At 48.7% G+C, this 16,228-nt stretch overlaps 1 protein-coding gene across 1 annotated transcript; it reads right to left on the bottom strand.

Moving 5' to 3' along the window:
* Positions 1–1,953: 1,953 nt before the first annotated feature.
* Positions 1,954–12,132, bottom strand: LOC133359925 (uncharacterized). Its single transcript, XM_061578485.1, has 3 exons — positions 11,980–12,132; positions 10,812–11,326; positions 1,954–3,426 (listed from the first exon to the last, which is right to left on the bottom strand). Exons 2-3 carry the CDS (start codon positions 11,151–11,153, stop codon positions 2,698–2,700), a joined length of 1,071 nt encoding a protein of 356 aa, XP_061434469.1. The 5' UTR covers positions 11,154–11,326; positions 11,980–12,132; the 3' UTR covers positions 1,954–2,697.
* Between the last annotated feature and the right edge of the window lie 4,096 nt (positions 12,133–16,228).

The raw sequence follows: 16,228 nt of genomic DNA, 5'->3' as shown, positions 1-16,228 counted from the left end.
TGTCATTCAAGCACACAAATGTACGAGATGTTTTATTTAAATTTGTTCTTTTTTTTCCTTAAAAATTTGTTTCCGGTGATTGGTTGTTCATTTTCTCTGACGATCGAAGCCGATTGATCAGTATCCAATAGTCTACGATGAATCTGTCGGCTCGAGTAGACTCTGTCATCAATCGCCTCGCGTGTGCGAGAGCTTAAGACAAGTAAGGTACCGGGTTCAGATAGCAATTGTCCATGACTATTACAGGGAATCGATCAGAGGTCCATAAAAATTTGACAAAAAATATTATGTTATTGCTATATGCTCTTGGAAAGCTCAATATATAAACAGACATGTTTATGATTCATAGGAGTTGGTTTAAAAAGCCTTAATTGTAGGTTTATACCATGTGTTTTAAACACAAAAGTGTAAAACGCACTCAACCCTTGCGCATAATGTAATAATCGTCAACATTTCCTGAAGAACAGCATTGTAGTCATCTTTTCTTAGGTCACCATCAAAATTAACTGAGCCAATGTGACTAACTGAGAGGTAGAAGTGATATGCAACTGTGGTAGCATGTTCATCTGTATTAGGACTCATCAGCACAATACAATTGCCAATGGTCACTATTGCAAAGTCTGCCTCTGAAAACCTTTCCAGGTGGATTGCCACTTTTATGACACAATGCGTTCCTCAAAACCCCGTCGTAAATCGGACCCTATTTCCCATAGACAGTAGAAAAAGTAGAAAGATCACTAGGCCGATGTGTGTTTTCTTTCATCAGCCATCAGTAACAGGATTGAATAGATAAATATCCACAAAAAAATCCAAAAGATCCACGTGCCAATGCATACCGTAAACCAGACCGACTCTCTTCAAATGTTTTGGAAGGTGCGTCCTAAAATCAAGTTTATGCATTGTAAATAGATCGTCGGTGTATTGGATCATTGTAAACCAGAGACCGCCTGTCTTTCCTGCTGTGCATATAATTGATCTTTTTCTCCCATTTTTCGGAAAGAAAATGTTGCCACCGGCGATTGGTTGGTCGTTACTGTTATCGATCGGAGCCGATTGCTCAGCATCAAATTGTCTACGATTAATCTGTTGGCTTGAGCATATTCAGTAATCAATTGCCTTGTGCGTGCTAACACTGAAGGGCAAGCGAGGCCACATACCAGGTTACCATACGGCAGTTACCATGCGGCTCACGTAGCATCGGGCTAGTTATTTTTTTCCCCACTGCGGAAGGAAGCCAAACCGTTGTCGTCTATGTCACACAGTAAGGAACGATTAATTAGCTACACCACCACTCCCAAGGGTGCTACTGTGGAGATATGTTAGCCATCTCGCCTGGTATGCAGGAGTTCATTAGTTCAAACCGGACCCCCGACGCCTGTATACATGGAGTTTGCATGTTCTCCCCGTGGTCACATGGATTTATCTCCGGGTCCTCCGGTTATTCCCTCCATATTCAGAAACATGCGTTTCAGAGTGTTTGGCTGCTATAAATTCCCACATGATAAGCCACTTTGCTGAGCTATCATTTGTGGCCAGGTGAGTGGGTCTTCCCCGGTAAAATAAAAAATGTTAGAGTAGATTAACTTATCTGCGCTAATGACGGGGAGGATGGCCATAGATCATTAAAAATCGTGAATAATTCAAAAGTATCCATTTTCTGCAGATCTCCATGACAAAAACTACGAATATTGGTATAAATTAAGAATGAATACTAATGATCGATGATACGAGTGTTCAGTGATAAGACTTTCCTGGTCCTGCCCAGCAGAAGATTCGGCCCACTAGGTGAACAGCAGAGCCATGCCAATCAACATCAATCAAACTCTGCCCACTGTTGAAAATATTTGCAACTACTGTACTGTAGAGGCGATCACGTGGTTTTTGGATTAACATATTTGTTCGGTTTAAGCACGTGACTTGTAATTAACATTTATAATAACTATAATAATTTGATTATTATTAGTTTGGGCTTAAGGGAAAATCCATGAATTATTAATAAATGTCAAAATCTGAGGTGTGCGGTTAATCCATAAATCAGATAAATGGCACTCGGATAATCGAGAGTCTACTGTGGTTATAGTTAATAGACCCTCGTAGTATGGTGAGACACTCATCCCAGTATTGGATTGACAACAAGGGATGTAGTTTATCGCACGTTCTAGCAGCAGTAGGAGAAATACTGACGACAGTTACCCAACTGTCATCACAATCATCATATACAGTCTATTCTCATATAACACGTGTTTGCATGACGCGAATTGAATATAACATGAATGTATTAGGGAACAAATGTTTTATAATGCGAATGTGAATTCGTTATAATGCGATTGAGTGAACGGAACTGCGTAGTGCGAGTACGAGTAGTGGTTGTACGGCTGCCTCAGAGTAGCATCGCACAAGGCATCGGGTTGCTGTTGTAGGATGCTTCTAGATGCTACCCACCACCCCTCAGTGTTGTGTTCAGCCTGCGTACGCATAATATCACGTGTTATTGTGGACTCTGCTTTACCAAATATTATATATTATTTATTATAACGCGATTTTTTCCATAAAGTGGTGTTCTTCAGGAACAACTACCATCGCATTATACAAGAGCAGATTGTAATTACGGTCACCAAACTGTCATCGTCACAATCATATATTACGTACGCCACGCAAGTTGTGCAGTACACTCTGGAGATGCCAGTGTGGGTGGCCTCACAGCTCGTAGTAGAGTTTGTGCATCTGGTCCAAATGACCCTGGAGCGAGTCCACGACCTCCTGCAGCTGATCGGCAACCTCAGAGGGGCTGCCGTTGCTCAGGTGTAGGCTGGAGTGTACCACGCTCGCGAGGTCCACCACCAGGAAGACGCTGCTCAGCACGAAGCCTGTTACTCGCAGCGCAGCCCCGGCCGTGCCCCTCAGCGCCCCTACCGCCACGTCCTCCGCCACCGTGGCTGCCGCAATGCTGATCTGTGTGATGTTCTTCGCCACCTGAGGCAGGTTCAAGCTCCCGGGACTCACGCCCTCACCGCTGCCCGCTGCCGCCCTATTGAGTCTCACCATGGCCTCGTGCAACCTGACGCTGAGCTCCGTGTCCTGCGTCAGGAGCTCCTGCGCCTCGGTGCTGTCCATCCTGTTGAGGACGGTGAGGGCGATCGAAGCTCCGGCGCCCGTGATCCCCCCGGCCACTCCCATGGCAGCACCGCCGATGATGAGGCCCAGGGACGCGCCAAAGGTGACGGGGATGAGGGCCAGGCCGACAATGGACAAGACGCCACCGACGATGCCTGTGGCGCTGCCGGTCACCTTGGCGATGTTGACGTTCTTCTGCCGTTCGCGTATCGCCTGCACCATCCCCTGCAGGTTCTCAATGGTTGCCTCCCGCTTCTCTGTCCACTCCGGGTAGATATCCTGAAGCTTGTTGCGGGCCGATTCATAGTCACTCTGTTGTTGTTAGGATGATGTGACAGGTGGAGGGAGGGGGGAGAGAGATGGGGCGGGGGGGAAGAGTTGATTTTTTGCTACAACAATCCCTCACCAACCGTAGGGGATAGGTTCATGAAAACCCCTATGGTTGGCAAAACCGCAATGGGCGAGACTAAAGGCTTATGGGAAATAGGGGGTTAGGGGAACAATGGCTGCAGTCAGACTCGTCAGAGCTTAACTAACTTACCTGTTCATTAACTAAACACCAAATAAAAGTATAATATAATAAAATATCATAAAAAGAAAATAAACATTACTTTAGCTTTACATACGTTCAATATTTAACGACGATGATGATGACAATAAGATGATGGGTGAAGGGTTGGTTATTAGGAGGGCCTCAGCCCACCCTTCCACTCTTCCTCCGGGCCACAGACGCAATGCTCTCACTGCGTACAAGCCTATCTAACACTACCACTTTACTCTGGAAACCTCTAACATTTTCTTGCTCCCTTAGCCTTTTTAACACCTTTACCACTCACTGCATGCTTCGGGTCCATGATCAAGGGCAACATTTATGTGAATGCGGTTGTGATGCAAAGTGGTCTATGCGCTGCAAGAATTAGAGTACAGTATGTACAACAAAACAGAGACAGCTGATCAGCTAAGCAGCGCCACGGGTTGTTATTCATATAATGACGACACGCCATGCAATGATGTCATGCTGTAATGCAATGACATAACACATGTCATGTGACTTCCTTAACACCATGCTTATCCATGGATACTCAAATTTCCAGGCTGCGGTTGGTATACAAAATAATAAACCGTATAAACATGAAACCGCAGTTGAAACATCTGCAGTTGGCGAGAGATTCCTGTATTTCAAATCCGAGGTTATTGCTGCCCAGGAGCAAAGCACTTGCATGAGCAGCAACTTACACCATTTAGATTGGTGCACAGTGGGTTCACGCGCACCTTATAGTGCTCAGCGTGTGTGTAACCACATCACCGGAATCTGCCAGAACTGCCCTTTGGCAAAAAAGAATGGGAAAAATCAAGCGACAAAGCTACTGAATGGAGCCAGCGAGTAATCACCCCCCAATTCCAAATGGCGCACACATGACAGAGCCTAAACAGACTGAAGAGAGTGGGTCTCAGCAGATGCAGCTCTCTTGTAAAATCATGGGGGACTTCTACACAACCGACCTATGTGCTTATTAAGATAATCAAACCATGTATCATCTGCCTGAGATGCCCTGCAGAACCACAATTGACAATATCAAGATTTGGCAATGCCAATGTAGTGATGTTAAGGGTGTCACTATAGTGGGAGCGCCAGGCACTGTCATAAGAGTGCTACTGTGCATCTGGAACCTCTGTCTGGGGACAGAGTAAATATGGTATGCGAACGGGCCCTCGGGGACATAGTCCTGGTGGCGGCCTGAGAAAGGACATGGTAGTCTGGGTGAACCCGAGAGGGCACGTGACCAGGACAGGGTAATGAGGGGGGCCCGAGGGGGGCTTGAGGGACACGTGACGCTCCCTCGAGATCCTTTGGGAAAGGTCACAGGAGCGTAATGGGGCAGTCCCGAGAGCATTCTAGGCTCGTCTCTGGAATCAACCCTTTGTGCTGCGTCTCGTCGTCTTCGGTCTTCACTCAGCATCGTGGGTCAGGCAGCGTGTAGGCTGACTGACCCATTCGTGTAGTTAACCCGCTACTCACATAGTTAACTGTGTAGCTATAACTTAGCAGTAGAATCAGTGTACATTTAGTTAAGTTACCCTGTCGGGGAGTTATTAAATAAGCGTGTTGCCTCCAACTCCAGTGGGTGCCTCCGTACAACACACTACACCAAAACCATAAGCGGTGGCCTGTGCAGAATATTGAACAGGAGACACAACGAAGAAAACTGTTATAACCAAATAAATGCACGTGTCAAGCAGGAGGCTGAAGGACTACAACTTTATGCCCCAGCTTGGATGCTGGCAAGTTATGAATAACGAGCACTCGCCCCTCTGAAATGACATCCAAGGTGGGGAGTCATGCCCAGGGCCGCAATTGGAGCTCGCTCTTCTCAAATGCCTCTTCCCAGATTTTTCTGTTTCCCATGACGAGTGATTTCCCCAAATGGACGCTGCAGTTGTTTACACCGTCCATCTCCCAACCAACCCCACCTGGGAGAGAGATAAAGACCACACCACGCACCGTGACCCCAAGTAAGCGCCTTGATTTTTGCTCCCTAGCTTACCCGTGCAGAGGAGGATGCTCTCATACAGATCTACTGCTTCGCGCAGAGCGGACAAGTCCTGTGCATCAATAAGCCTTTTCCGTTCCAATGATGTTCGTGTAAGTACATTTAGGTCATCGGAACGGGAAACTGATGACATGCACGTATGTCATCGGAACAGAATCAGAAGAAAAAATAAAATAATTCTATCAGTACCGAGGCTTCCATAAGGCAACGTGGGAAGGCGTGTGGCTCAGTTTGGCGCCAGCTATCGTAGAGTGTCGCTACGGTTCTCTGCGGTGAGTGCAATGTCTTTAAAAATAGCAGCTCTATGCCATCTCTAAATAAAACTAACGCATGTGCGTTGAGATTCGGCAGGTGAATGGGACACCCACCCTGAATTTCCAGCAATCGTTTCGGATTGGGGAAAGGGTTAATAACCATGCAGACATTGTCCTTGTAAGCCAATACCTTAATAAGCGCGTGTTCTGCACTGGGAAGCCTGAAGCCGGACGACGTCTGAGCTGTACAACAGCCCCAATAGAAGACAGCCTTACCTCACTGCCCTCGTCACAGAGAAAGGAGCGCTGAGCTGCCGGTTAACCTTCAGGAGGCTGGATGTGCCCGCATATGGAAGCCTGTCGTGAGCAACGAACCCCTGCCAAACCCAAATGACTAGTGGTTTGTTTTAACTGTTCCTGTCCGACTCAGTCAAATACTTTCTGCTGGTCTAGGAGGAGAAACTCTGACGACTCAAGGTCCACCCTTCTCGGCAAGAGTGATTGCGTTCTTGATGTGTGCGTACATTGTTGTCGTATACGCATCAGCCTGAGACGCAATACGATTTGCTCAGACTGGACCAGCTGCCCAATTGCTAACTCAAACACGATTCGCCAGATCCTTGGATAAGATCTTAGTCTGTGCAAAAGAGGTACACAGGCTGTCAGTTCTTAATGAGGTGCAAACCATCCTTCTTGCCCTCGTGCAGCTCTGCGGCAGTTCACCATTCTGCAGGCTATCTATGAAAAGTGGAGGACCCAGGGAGAAAAATCCACGCTACCAAGAAGAGAACACGGAAACTCCAAATATACAGCAGGCATCGGGGTCGGGATTGAACCCACGACATCCTGGATACCAGGCGAGAGAGATAACATCTCGCCACCGCAAGGAAACAAATGACGTTGTTGTTCCTCGTACACCGAATATTGTGCCATGATGGGTAGCAATAGGGCGAAGTGGGCTTCTAGGGTAAGGACAAAGGGAGCTGAGTGAACCACTCAAACAAAGCACCACGACCATTTAGCAGATGCCTGGAGTGAGGGCAGTGTTCTTCATTACAAGGTCCGCTGGCCACTGGCGGCCAATTGTGGCCTTTAGTGCGTTCCAGGACTTCAGAGATGGGGGTACAAGAGGAAACGGGTTTCTGCATAGAAGCCGTCATTTTGTCTGCTTGGTTTAAAACGGTCTTTACGTTAGACTGTGCTAACTCCTAACGAACGCGCCACTTCACTTATCATCTGTAACCTGCATGTTTACCAGCACGGTGCAAAAGAAGTCCAACATAAATACACACTACTATATACTCCACTACTATACACTATAAACTACACTATACACTACAATACTGTATACTACACTACTATAAACTACACTATATACACTACACTATTCACTACAGTACTGCATATTACACTACTATAAAGTACACGATGCACTACACTACTATATACCACACTATATACTACACCACTAAACTACACCGATAACTTATTTCTTCAGAATTGCTTTTTGTGTTAAGTTTGTTGTCCTTCCCCCACACCTCCGACTAGTACGGTTGGCTACGTACGGTAGTGCAAAATTAGTTCAACATACATAAGTACATCGACTCACACAGAGACTCATAGACTCGTACATGGACCCATAGTTTGTTGTCCTTTCCCGCATCTCTGATGTGGTGGTTGCTGCACCTTCGCGAGATTCCCTGTCCGCATTAATAGATGGCCGGCACTAGGCGGCGCTCACGTGACATTCGGAAGCGACCGGTTCGTACCTGGCCGTGGAAACGATTTTATTATTATGATTGTTTAGCTAGGAAAGTGTCAAATGTGCGTTGACACTATTGTTTATAAATACAGGGATATATGAGAGAGAGAGAGAGAGCAATGCTTTAAGGGCAAGGCTAAAATTAATGACTGGGAAATACAACCAATGACAAAAAAAAATCACAAAATAATTTGGGGGTGTGCCTTGGCTACATCGACATTTGGAGAGTACAATGAACGACCGGCTTCACGCAAGGAGAGAGAGAGGGGTGGAGTGGTGGCGCAGCGGTTAGCGCACTGCCCTACAAACTTGTCGATTCCCTCCAACTGCCCAGTAGCGTCCTTCAAGAACCTCCTCAGGGGGCGATTTTGACACCGCTGGTACTGGTCATCAGCAGTCCACTCGGCTCCACATCCTCCTGTATCACATCAGCTTAATATATTCTGTAGTCCGTGCCAATAATGCACCCACTCACAAACTCACCCACTCACCCATCAGCTCCATCTCTTCTCGAGCCCATGTCACTCACCCACTTACCCACCCACTCACTAACTCACCCACTCGCCCATCAGTCCCATCTCTTCTGTAGCCCATGCCACTCAGCCACCCAATCACTCAAAAGTTCGATCTCTTCTCCAGCCCGTGCCGTGCTCCTTTAGCCCCCTCTATCCGGCCGAACAGAAGCTGTTTAGGCATGCGTTGGATGGGCATGTGGGCTCCATGACCCAGCCAACGCAGCCTTGCCTGCTGGAAGATCTCACCGATGGTAGTGTGTCCAGATATTTCAAAGATCTGTAAGCTCCTCCCACAAAAAAGCGTGTTTAATACCCAGTACGGATCGTAGGCAGGACAAGCCTGAATGTTTTTTGACCGGCACAGATGTTCCTCCTTTAAAAAAGGCTCCACGTTTCACCAGCATAGTGGAGGGAGGGCATAACTCCGACAGATGAGACCTGGCGTGTGGAGCAACAGAGCCACAAAGCGTTGGACAGCTAATGAAAAGATAATGCCGCTCGACTGATTCGGAGACCTCGGTTGCCAAACTGCAGCTGGTCAAAAGCACGCTCCCCCCCCCTCCCCACAACCGCCCCCATTGCACAACAAAGATAAAATAAACATCGCCCGTAAAGCCTCAACAGACTGTAGGGGCAAGTGCTGCTAGCGAGCACCTATGGAGGCTGGCACGACACACGAGGGGGTGGGTGGCCAGCACCACGCCCGGCCACCTTTGTCTCCCCAGTGACGATGTTTACTAACACACCGCACCAGGTACACATTTGAGGCTGAGTTGACCTAGGGGAGGCTCAGGACCGGTTCAGATAATCGTCACTGGGTGTTGGCCGTGAGCGGGAATCGAACTCTGGTCTCCGAGTTCGTAGCGCAGCGTGCGAACCGCGCTACATTGCAGTTCCCCATTATACGCACACACACAAACACACACACCCCTGCGCACACACACACGCGCACACCCCTGCACACACACACACGCTCACACCCCTGCACACACACACACGCTCACACCCCTGCACACACACACACGCTCACACCCCTGCACACACACACACGCTCACACCCCTGCATATACTCAACCCACCTCCGCCTGCTTAAGTGTCTCTTAAGAGTAAGTGGACAGTACGCTGAAGTTTAAACGCTGCGATGTGTGCAGCAGAACAGTGGGGATGGGGGGGGAGATAAACCCTTTTTATAGCCTCCCTGAGACTGTAGGGGCAAGTGCTGTTAGCGAGCAGCACCTATGAAGGCCGGAACGGCACACGAGAGGGTGGGTGGCCAGCACCACGCCCGACCGCCTTTGTCTCCCCAGTAGCGATGTTTACACACCGCACCAGGTCACTCATTTGAGGCTGAGTCGACCTAGGGGAGGCCCAGGACCGGTTCAGACGATCGTAGCGCAGTGCTGACCGCTACACTACCGCTCCCCAGCCCGGGCCTGGACCACACGCACACCGACACAAGACGCGTGCAGAGACGTCAATCGACCTCAGGGTCGGAAGCGGAAAAGTCAACTTCGGACACTGAACTTCACCGTTCTTATTTAGCCCAGTAAGGCCCCCCACTGAGCTACGTAGCTATTTTTGTCAGAAACGACCTGGCCATCACGAATGATAGCTCAACGAAGTGGGCTCATCACGTGCACATGCATAGCAGTCAAACTACTCTGAACGGATGTTGTTCATTCTGAATGTGGAGGGGATAAACCGGAGGATCCAGAAAATAACGACGCCACCCTTGGGGAGAGAGAGATACATGCAAAGTCAAAATATATAAAACAGGTGTCGTTCAGGGTCAGGATCAAACCCACGACCTCCTGTACACCAGGAGAGGTAGTTAACATTTCATCAGGGTCGCGATCGAACCCACGACCTCCTGTACACCAGGCGAGGTAGTTAACATTCATCAGGGTCGTGATCAAACCCACGACCTCCTGTACACCAGGCGAGGTAGTTAACATTCATCAGGGTCGTGATCAAACCCACGACCTCCTGTACACCAGGCGAGGTAGTTAACATCTCATCAGGGTCGTGATCAAACCCACGACCTCTTGTACACCAGGCGAGGTAGTTAACATCTCATCAGGGTCGCGATCGAACCCACGACCTCCTGTATACCAGGCGAGGTAGTTAACATCCCATCAGGGTCGCGATCGAACCCACGACCTCCTGCGTAACCAGGCGAGTTAGTTAACATCTCATCAGGGTCGCGATCGAACCCACGACCTCCTGTACACCAGGCGAGGTAGTTAACATCTCATCAGGGTCGGGATCAAGCCCACGACCTCCTGTACACCAGGCGAGGTAGTTAACATCTCATCAGGGTTGCGATCGAACCCACGACCTCCTGTACACCAGGCGAGGTAGTTAACATCTCATCAGGGTCGGGATCAAACCCACGACCTCCTGTACACCAGGCGAGGTAGTTAACATCTCATCAGGGTCGCGATCGAACCCACGACCTCCTGTACACCAGGCGAGGTAGTTAACATCTCATCAGGGTCGCGATCGAACCCACGACCTCCTGTACACCAGGCGAGGTAGTTAACATCTCATCAGGGTCGGGATCAAGCCCACGACCTCCCGTACACCAAGCGACGTAGTTAACATCTCCACTCACCGCGGGCGCCTCGCGCGAATCCCTGCCAGGCGCGATGGCATCTCCTGCACCCTCCAGCAGAGACAACGACGAGAGGCGCTCCGGCTTCTTGCCGTACTGCTCCACCAGCGTGGCCAGCACCACGTTCCTGCTCGGCGTCTGCCTCTCGGGGGTGGAGGCGCGGCACTGCGGGCACGAGAAGCCGCCCGACTTGGCGAGCGCCTCGCCGTCCCAGTGGCGCTCGATGCACGCCGAGCAGTAGGAGTGCGCGCAGCGGAGGTACACGGGCTGGGAGAAGATCTCCAGGCAGATGGGGCACGAGATGTCGCGCTCCTCGTCCGTGGCGGCGGCGGCGCAAGCCATGGTGGAGTGAGCGCGAGAGAAGGAAGCGAGCGACTCGGTGGAGTGACTCTGAGAGTGACTGGCCCTCGTTTGTAATGCGACGGAGACGCAGGGGGGGGGGAGCGGGCGTGTGGCGCAGCCTGCCCAACACGCGGCTACAGAGGCGGCTACCAGCGGCGTTGGGGGTGGTTCGCCTGTGGGGGGGGGGGGGGGTCGAAGCGCGTGAGTCGGGAGCGTCACTCGGTCGACCGGTTCTGGCGGCGTGTGTGTGTCTGTGTGAGTATGTGTGTGTCTGTGTGTCTGTGTGAGTATGTGTGTGTATGTGAGTGTCTGTGTGTGTATGTGTGTGTCTGTGTATGTGTGTGTCTGTGTGTGTGTCTGTGTGAGTATGTGTGTCTGTGTGAGTATGTGTGTGTCTGTGTGTCTGTGTGAGTATGTGTGTGTATGTGAGTGTCTGTGTGTGTATGTGTGTGTCTGTGTGAGTATGTGTGTGTCTGTGTGAGTGTGTGTGTCTGTGTGAGTGTCTGAGTATGTGTGTGAGTGTGTGTGTCTGTGTGGTGTGTGTATGTGTGTGTCTGTGTGTGTGTCTGTGTGAGTGTCTGTGTGTGAATATGTGTGTGTCTGTGTGTGTCTGTGTGAGTATGTGTGTCTGTGTGAGTATGTGTGTCTGTGTGAGTATGTGTGTCTGTGTGAGTATGTGTGTGTCTGTGTGAGTATGTGTGTGTCTGTGTGAGTAAGACTGTGTGTCGTGTATGTGTGTGTACGACTGTGTGTACGGCTGTGTATGAGTATGTACGACTGTGTGTGTGTGTACTGTAGTAGGGATTGGTGGTGCAGCGATACGAACCCGGCGACCCGGGTCGATTCCCGCTCACGGCCAACACTCAGTGACGATTGTCTGAACCGGTCCTGGGCCTCCCCTACGTCGACTCAGCCTCAAATGAGTACCTGGTACAGTGTGTAAAAACCATCGCCACTAGGGAGACAAAGGCGGACGGGCGTTGTGAGCACTCCCCCAGACGTCATTTGACCCCCCAAAAAGGCCAAAGAGATTCGTGGGTTTTCCCATCGTAGCGCTCTAAGAAGCGGGAAGGGAAGTGAAAAACAGGAAGAGAAGTGAAAAACAACCACCACGCGTGCAGCTTGCATGTGTGCACGTGGTACGGTGGTGTGGAGTAAACATCGCTACTGGGTAGACAAAGGCGGTCGGGCGCTATGGTAGCCGCCCACCCCCTCATGTGCGCTGCTACTCGCTCACAGCACTTTGCCCCAACGGCCCGTTAAAGGTTATACGGGGGATCTTTGTCTCTGCATCTACCTGTCATCTCGTTTAATCAATAACGCCACCCCGTGACCTCCTGCCATAAACCCGGCCACCTGAGTTCTGTTACTGGCCAAGACTGCTGTGCCAAGCTAGGTGCAAGAAGAGGTCGCGGGCCAGACCCAGGTGTCTATGGATTGGCTGTTGTGCCAGGCCAGGTGCAAGAAGAGGTCGCGGGCCAGACCCAGGTGTCTATGGGTTGGCTGTTGTGCCAGGCTAGGTGCAGGAGGAGGTCACTGGACAGACTCAGGTGTCTATGGGTTGGCTGCTGTGCCAGGCTAGGTGCAGGAGGAGGTCGCTGGACAGACCCAGGTGTCTATGGGTTGGCTGTTGTGCCAGGCTAGGTGCAGGAGGAGGTCACTGGACAGACTCAGGTGTCTATGGGTTGGCTGCTGTGCCAGGCTAGGTGCAGGAGGAGGTCGCGGGCCAGATCCAGGTGTTATGAGTTGGCTGCTGTGCCTAAGAACAGAGTCAATAATATTAATAATATTCGTGATAGAGCCACTTCGCTTAAACACAACACTCATTGAGCGATTGTGACTGACAGGTCACATTAGTATCGTGCGATTGTAGCCAATCTCATATAGATACAGAGACCAAGAGAGATACACAGATACCCATAGAGATATACATAGACTCATAGAGATACATAGAGACTCATAAAGTTACGGAGACCCATAGATATACATAGAGATACAGAGACATATAGAGATGCACAGAAAACAAAGAATCATAGAGATAGATTTGAAGTTTTCGTGACTGCAGGGATCCATACTCTTTGGTTCTTTCAGTAAAGTCACGTAGGTATAAAATAAAATAAATTAAATCATGACCTTTAGGGCGCGCACACAAGCGTCCGTCATCAGGTGGGACAACCACAGCAAGAAACAATTGCTGAAGTGGATGACATAGTCATCCTCTCGGCCGACAAGGGCAATGCTACTGTCATCATGGATAAAACCACATATAACAACAAAATCCAGGACCTGCTCAATGATGGTAGCTACTCCAAAATCAATAAAGATCCTACTAACACCCTAACTACAAAAAACAATAATATCATTACCAGTTCGACTTCTCTAATTGAACCAGTCAAACGAATCTCCCTTAAATCTTCTGCTACTAGACCACCCAGATTCTATGGTCTTCCTAAGATCCATAAAGAAGGCACTCCACTTCGGCCCATCGTTTCCACTATCAACTCACCTACTTACAATCTGGCCCGTTTTTTATATGATACCTTGCTTCCATTCACTGGCAAGACTACCTCAGCAGTACATAACTCAGCTCACTTGGTCTCTCTAATCAAGGACATTTCACTGTCCCAAGATGATTTTCTCGTCAGCTTTGATGTGGTTTCTCTGTTCACCAAGGTTCCTCTGCCTGACAGCCTTAGCAATAATTGAAGATTTAGTCCAACATGGACTGAACCCTGATGTTCCTACGCTGGTCAGGCACTGCCTTACCAACACTTACTTCACCTAGAATGGTACTTTCTACAAACAAAATAAAGGTACCCCATGGGTTACTCCTTATCACCAGTGATAGCGAATGTTTTCATGGAGAAATTTGAAACAGATGCCATCCAGACCTCCACCCTACATCCTTCCTTGTGGAAGAGATATTTGGATGACACTTTTGTTATTTGGCCACATGGCTTGCCAGCATTGAAACAGTTTCTCAACCACATTAATTCCATACACCCATCCATCAAATTCACCATAGAAGTGGAGAAGGATGGTAAGCTACCATTCCTGGATGTTTTGTTTGAGAAGAGACCTGATGGCTCCTTGGGACACTGTCTACAGGAAAGCCACCCACACAGATTCCTATATGAAACCTGATTCGCACCACCATCCGGCACAGAATATTTCCCTCATCAAAACACTACACCATAGGGCCCACTCCATTTCTGACCAACACCACCTAGCCAGTGAACTGGAACACGTACACCAGGCCCTGAAGATGAATGGATATTCGGACCGCATTATCCACAAAGCTGTTTCTCCAACCATGGAGAAACAACCCCCTGAGACGTCGATGAAAACCATCACGTTATCATACATAGCAGGTGTTGCCAAAAATATTTCCAAAATCTTAAACAAACACAAGATCCAGGTCCGATTCAGTACAGTACACAAAATCGATGATCTAATATTTTCCATCTGTGAAGGATGTCATTCCTGACATGCAATATCCTCGAATTTACAAACTAAGTTGCACCTGTGGTGATTGTTACATTGGGGAAATGAAACGTCATGTCTCGGACCGTGTTCGCGAACACAAGGCAGATCTGAAACACGGCAGAACTAATTCCTCCGCCGTGGCTGACCATTGCTATAACGTTGTCGGCTCTCATGATATTGTTTTTTCTGAGACCAAGGTGCTCTGCAAACCTTCGGGCTACTATCAAAGGTTTGTTCATGAAGCCATCCAGATATATAAACATACACATAACTTCAGCCGGGAATATGGATACAGATTGAGCAATCATTGGAAAGATGTTATTAACCAGGTAAAACCATAACTGCTTTTGGCCTGCCTTCATATCCGCATCTCCAGTTTCCTAACTCTCCCACTCCCCGCCCACTTCCTCTCCCCACCCCGCATTTTTTTTGCTGTACTTGTGTCTTACTTGTATCATCCACTCTCCCTACCCCACACCCCCACCCTCCCTGTCTCCCCCCCCCCCTTCTCTTGCCTATATGTCCTCTGGTTGCAGCAGCCCCCTTTTGCCCACTTTAGCAATTGTTTCTTGCTGTGGTTGTCCCACCTGATGATGGACGCTTGTATTGCGCCCGAAACGTCGTGATTAAATTTATTTGATTTTATACCTACGTGACTTTACCGAAAGAACCAAAGAGTATACTCCTAGAGATACATAGATACTCATAGATACATAGAGCCTCATAGAGATAGAGACCCATAATTACATAGAGACTCATAGAAAAACAAAGATTCATAGAGATACATAGAGGCTCATAGAGATGTATAGTAAGTATAGTGAACCACTGTAATCTGCGCTCCTTCAACAGAGGCTTGTTTCTCTTTCTCAGACATATATTCAACCGAGAAGATGGATGCAAATTTAGCAATCTTCGGAAGGACGTGATTAACAAGTGTTAACTGTTGTTTGAGCCACTCTGAGTTGCATTACATTTCTAAATTTGCTAAGTTGATTTATCATCTTCTTTTTCGGCTTGTTTCTCTGTGTCTGTGTGTCTCTCTGTGTGTGTCTCTCTATGTGTATCTCTCTGTGTGTGTCTCTCTATACGTGTCTTTGTGTGTCTCTGTGTGTGTCTCTCTCTATGTGTATGTCTCTGTACGTGGGTTGTCCCACTATGTGTGTCTCTCTCTGTGTGTGTGTCTCTCTCTGTGTTTCTCAGTTATATGTCTATCTGTGTAGGTCTCTCTCTCTTTCTGTGTCTCTCTCTCTATGTCTATGTGTCTCTCTCCGAGCTTACATTTACATACACTTCTCTCGCTATATTTTTCCTGCCTCAGCAGTTTTTTTCTGCTGTAGCTGTTTCACCTGATGACGGTTGCTTGTGTTACAATCGAACGTCGTGATCTATTTTGTTATTTCTACGTGACTTTACCGAAGAACCAAACTGTATAAATTCCTGCAGTCACGAAAGCTTCAAATCAAGATTCCACTCCCTGTTGTTTGGCAGTCTCCTGCCCCGAGTAGAGGACTGTCCACCCCGCCTGGTGGCAGGAGCCAGAGCCAGACCACCGGATCTCCTGAATACCACGGAGATCCAGGCAGTACCGG

This window comes from Lethenteron reissneri, chromosome 66 (assembly GCF_015708825.2).
Source record: "Lethenteron reissneri isolate LAM-NWPU_2019-01 chromosome 66, ASM1570882v1, whole genome shotgun sequence".
NCBI classification, from domain to species: domain Eukaryota; kingdom Metazoa; phylum Chordata; class Hyperoartia; order Petromyzontiformes; family Petromyzontidae; genus Lethenteron; species Lethenteron reissneri.
Note: the sequence above shows the minus strand (reverse complement) of the source record. Positions and strands in the feature narration are given on the sequence as shown.

Coding starts and splice junctions, on each gene's coding strand:
- LOC133359925 (XM_061578485.1), bottom strand. CDS start 11,153: ATGGCTTGCGCCGCCGCCGCCACGGACGAGGAGCGCGACATCTCGTGC. Junction 3,427..10,811: donor ATTCGCGCGAGGCGCCCGCG/GTGAGTGGAGAT, acceptor TAACAACAACAG/AGTGACTATGAATCGGCCCG.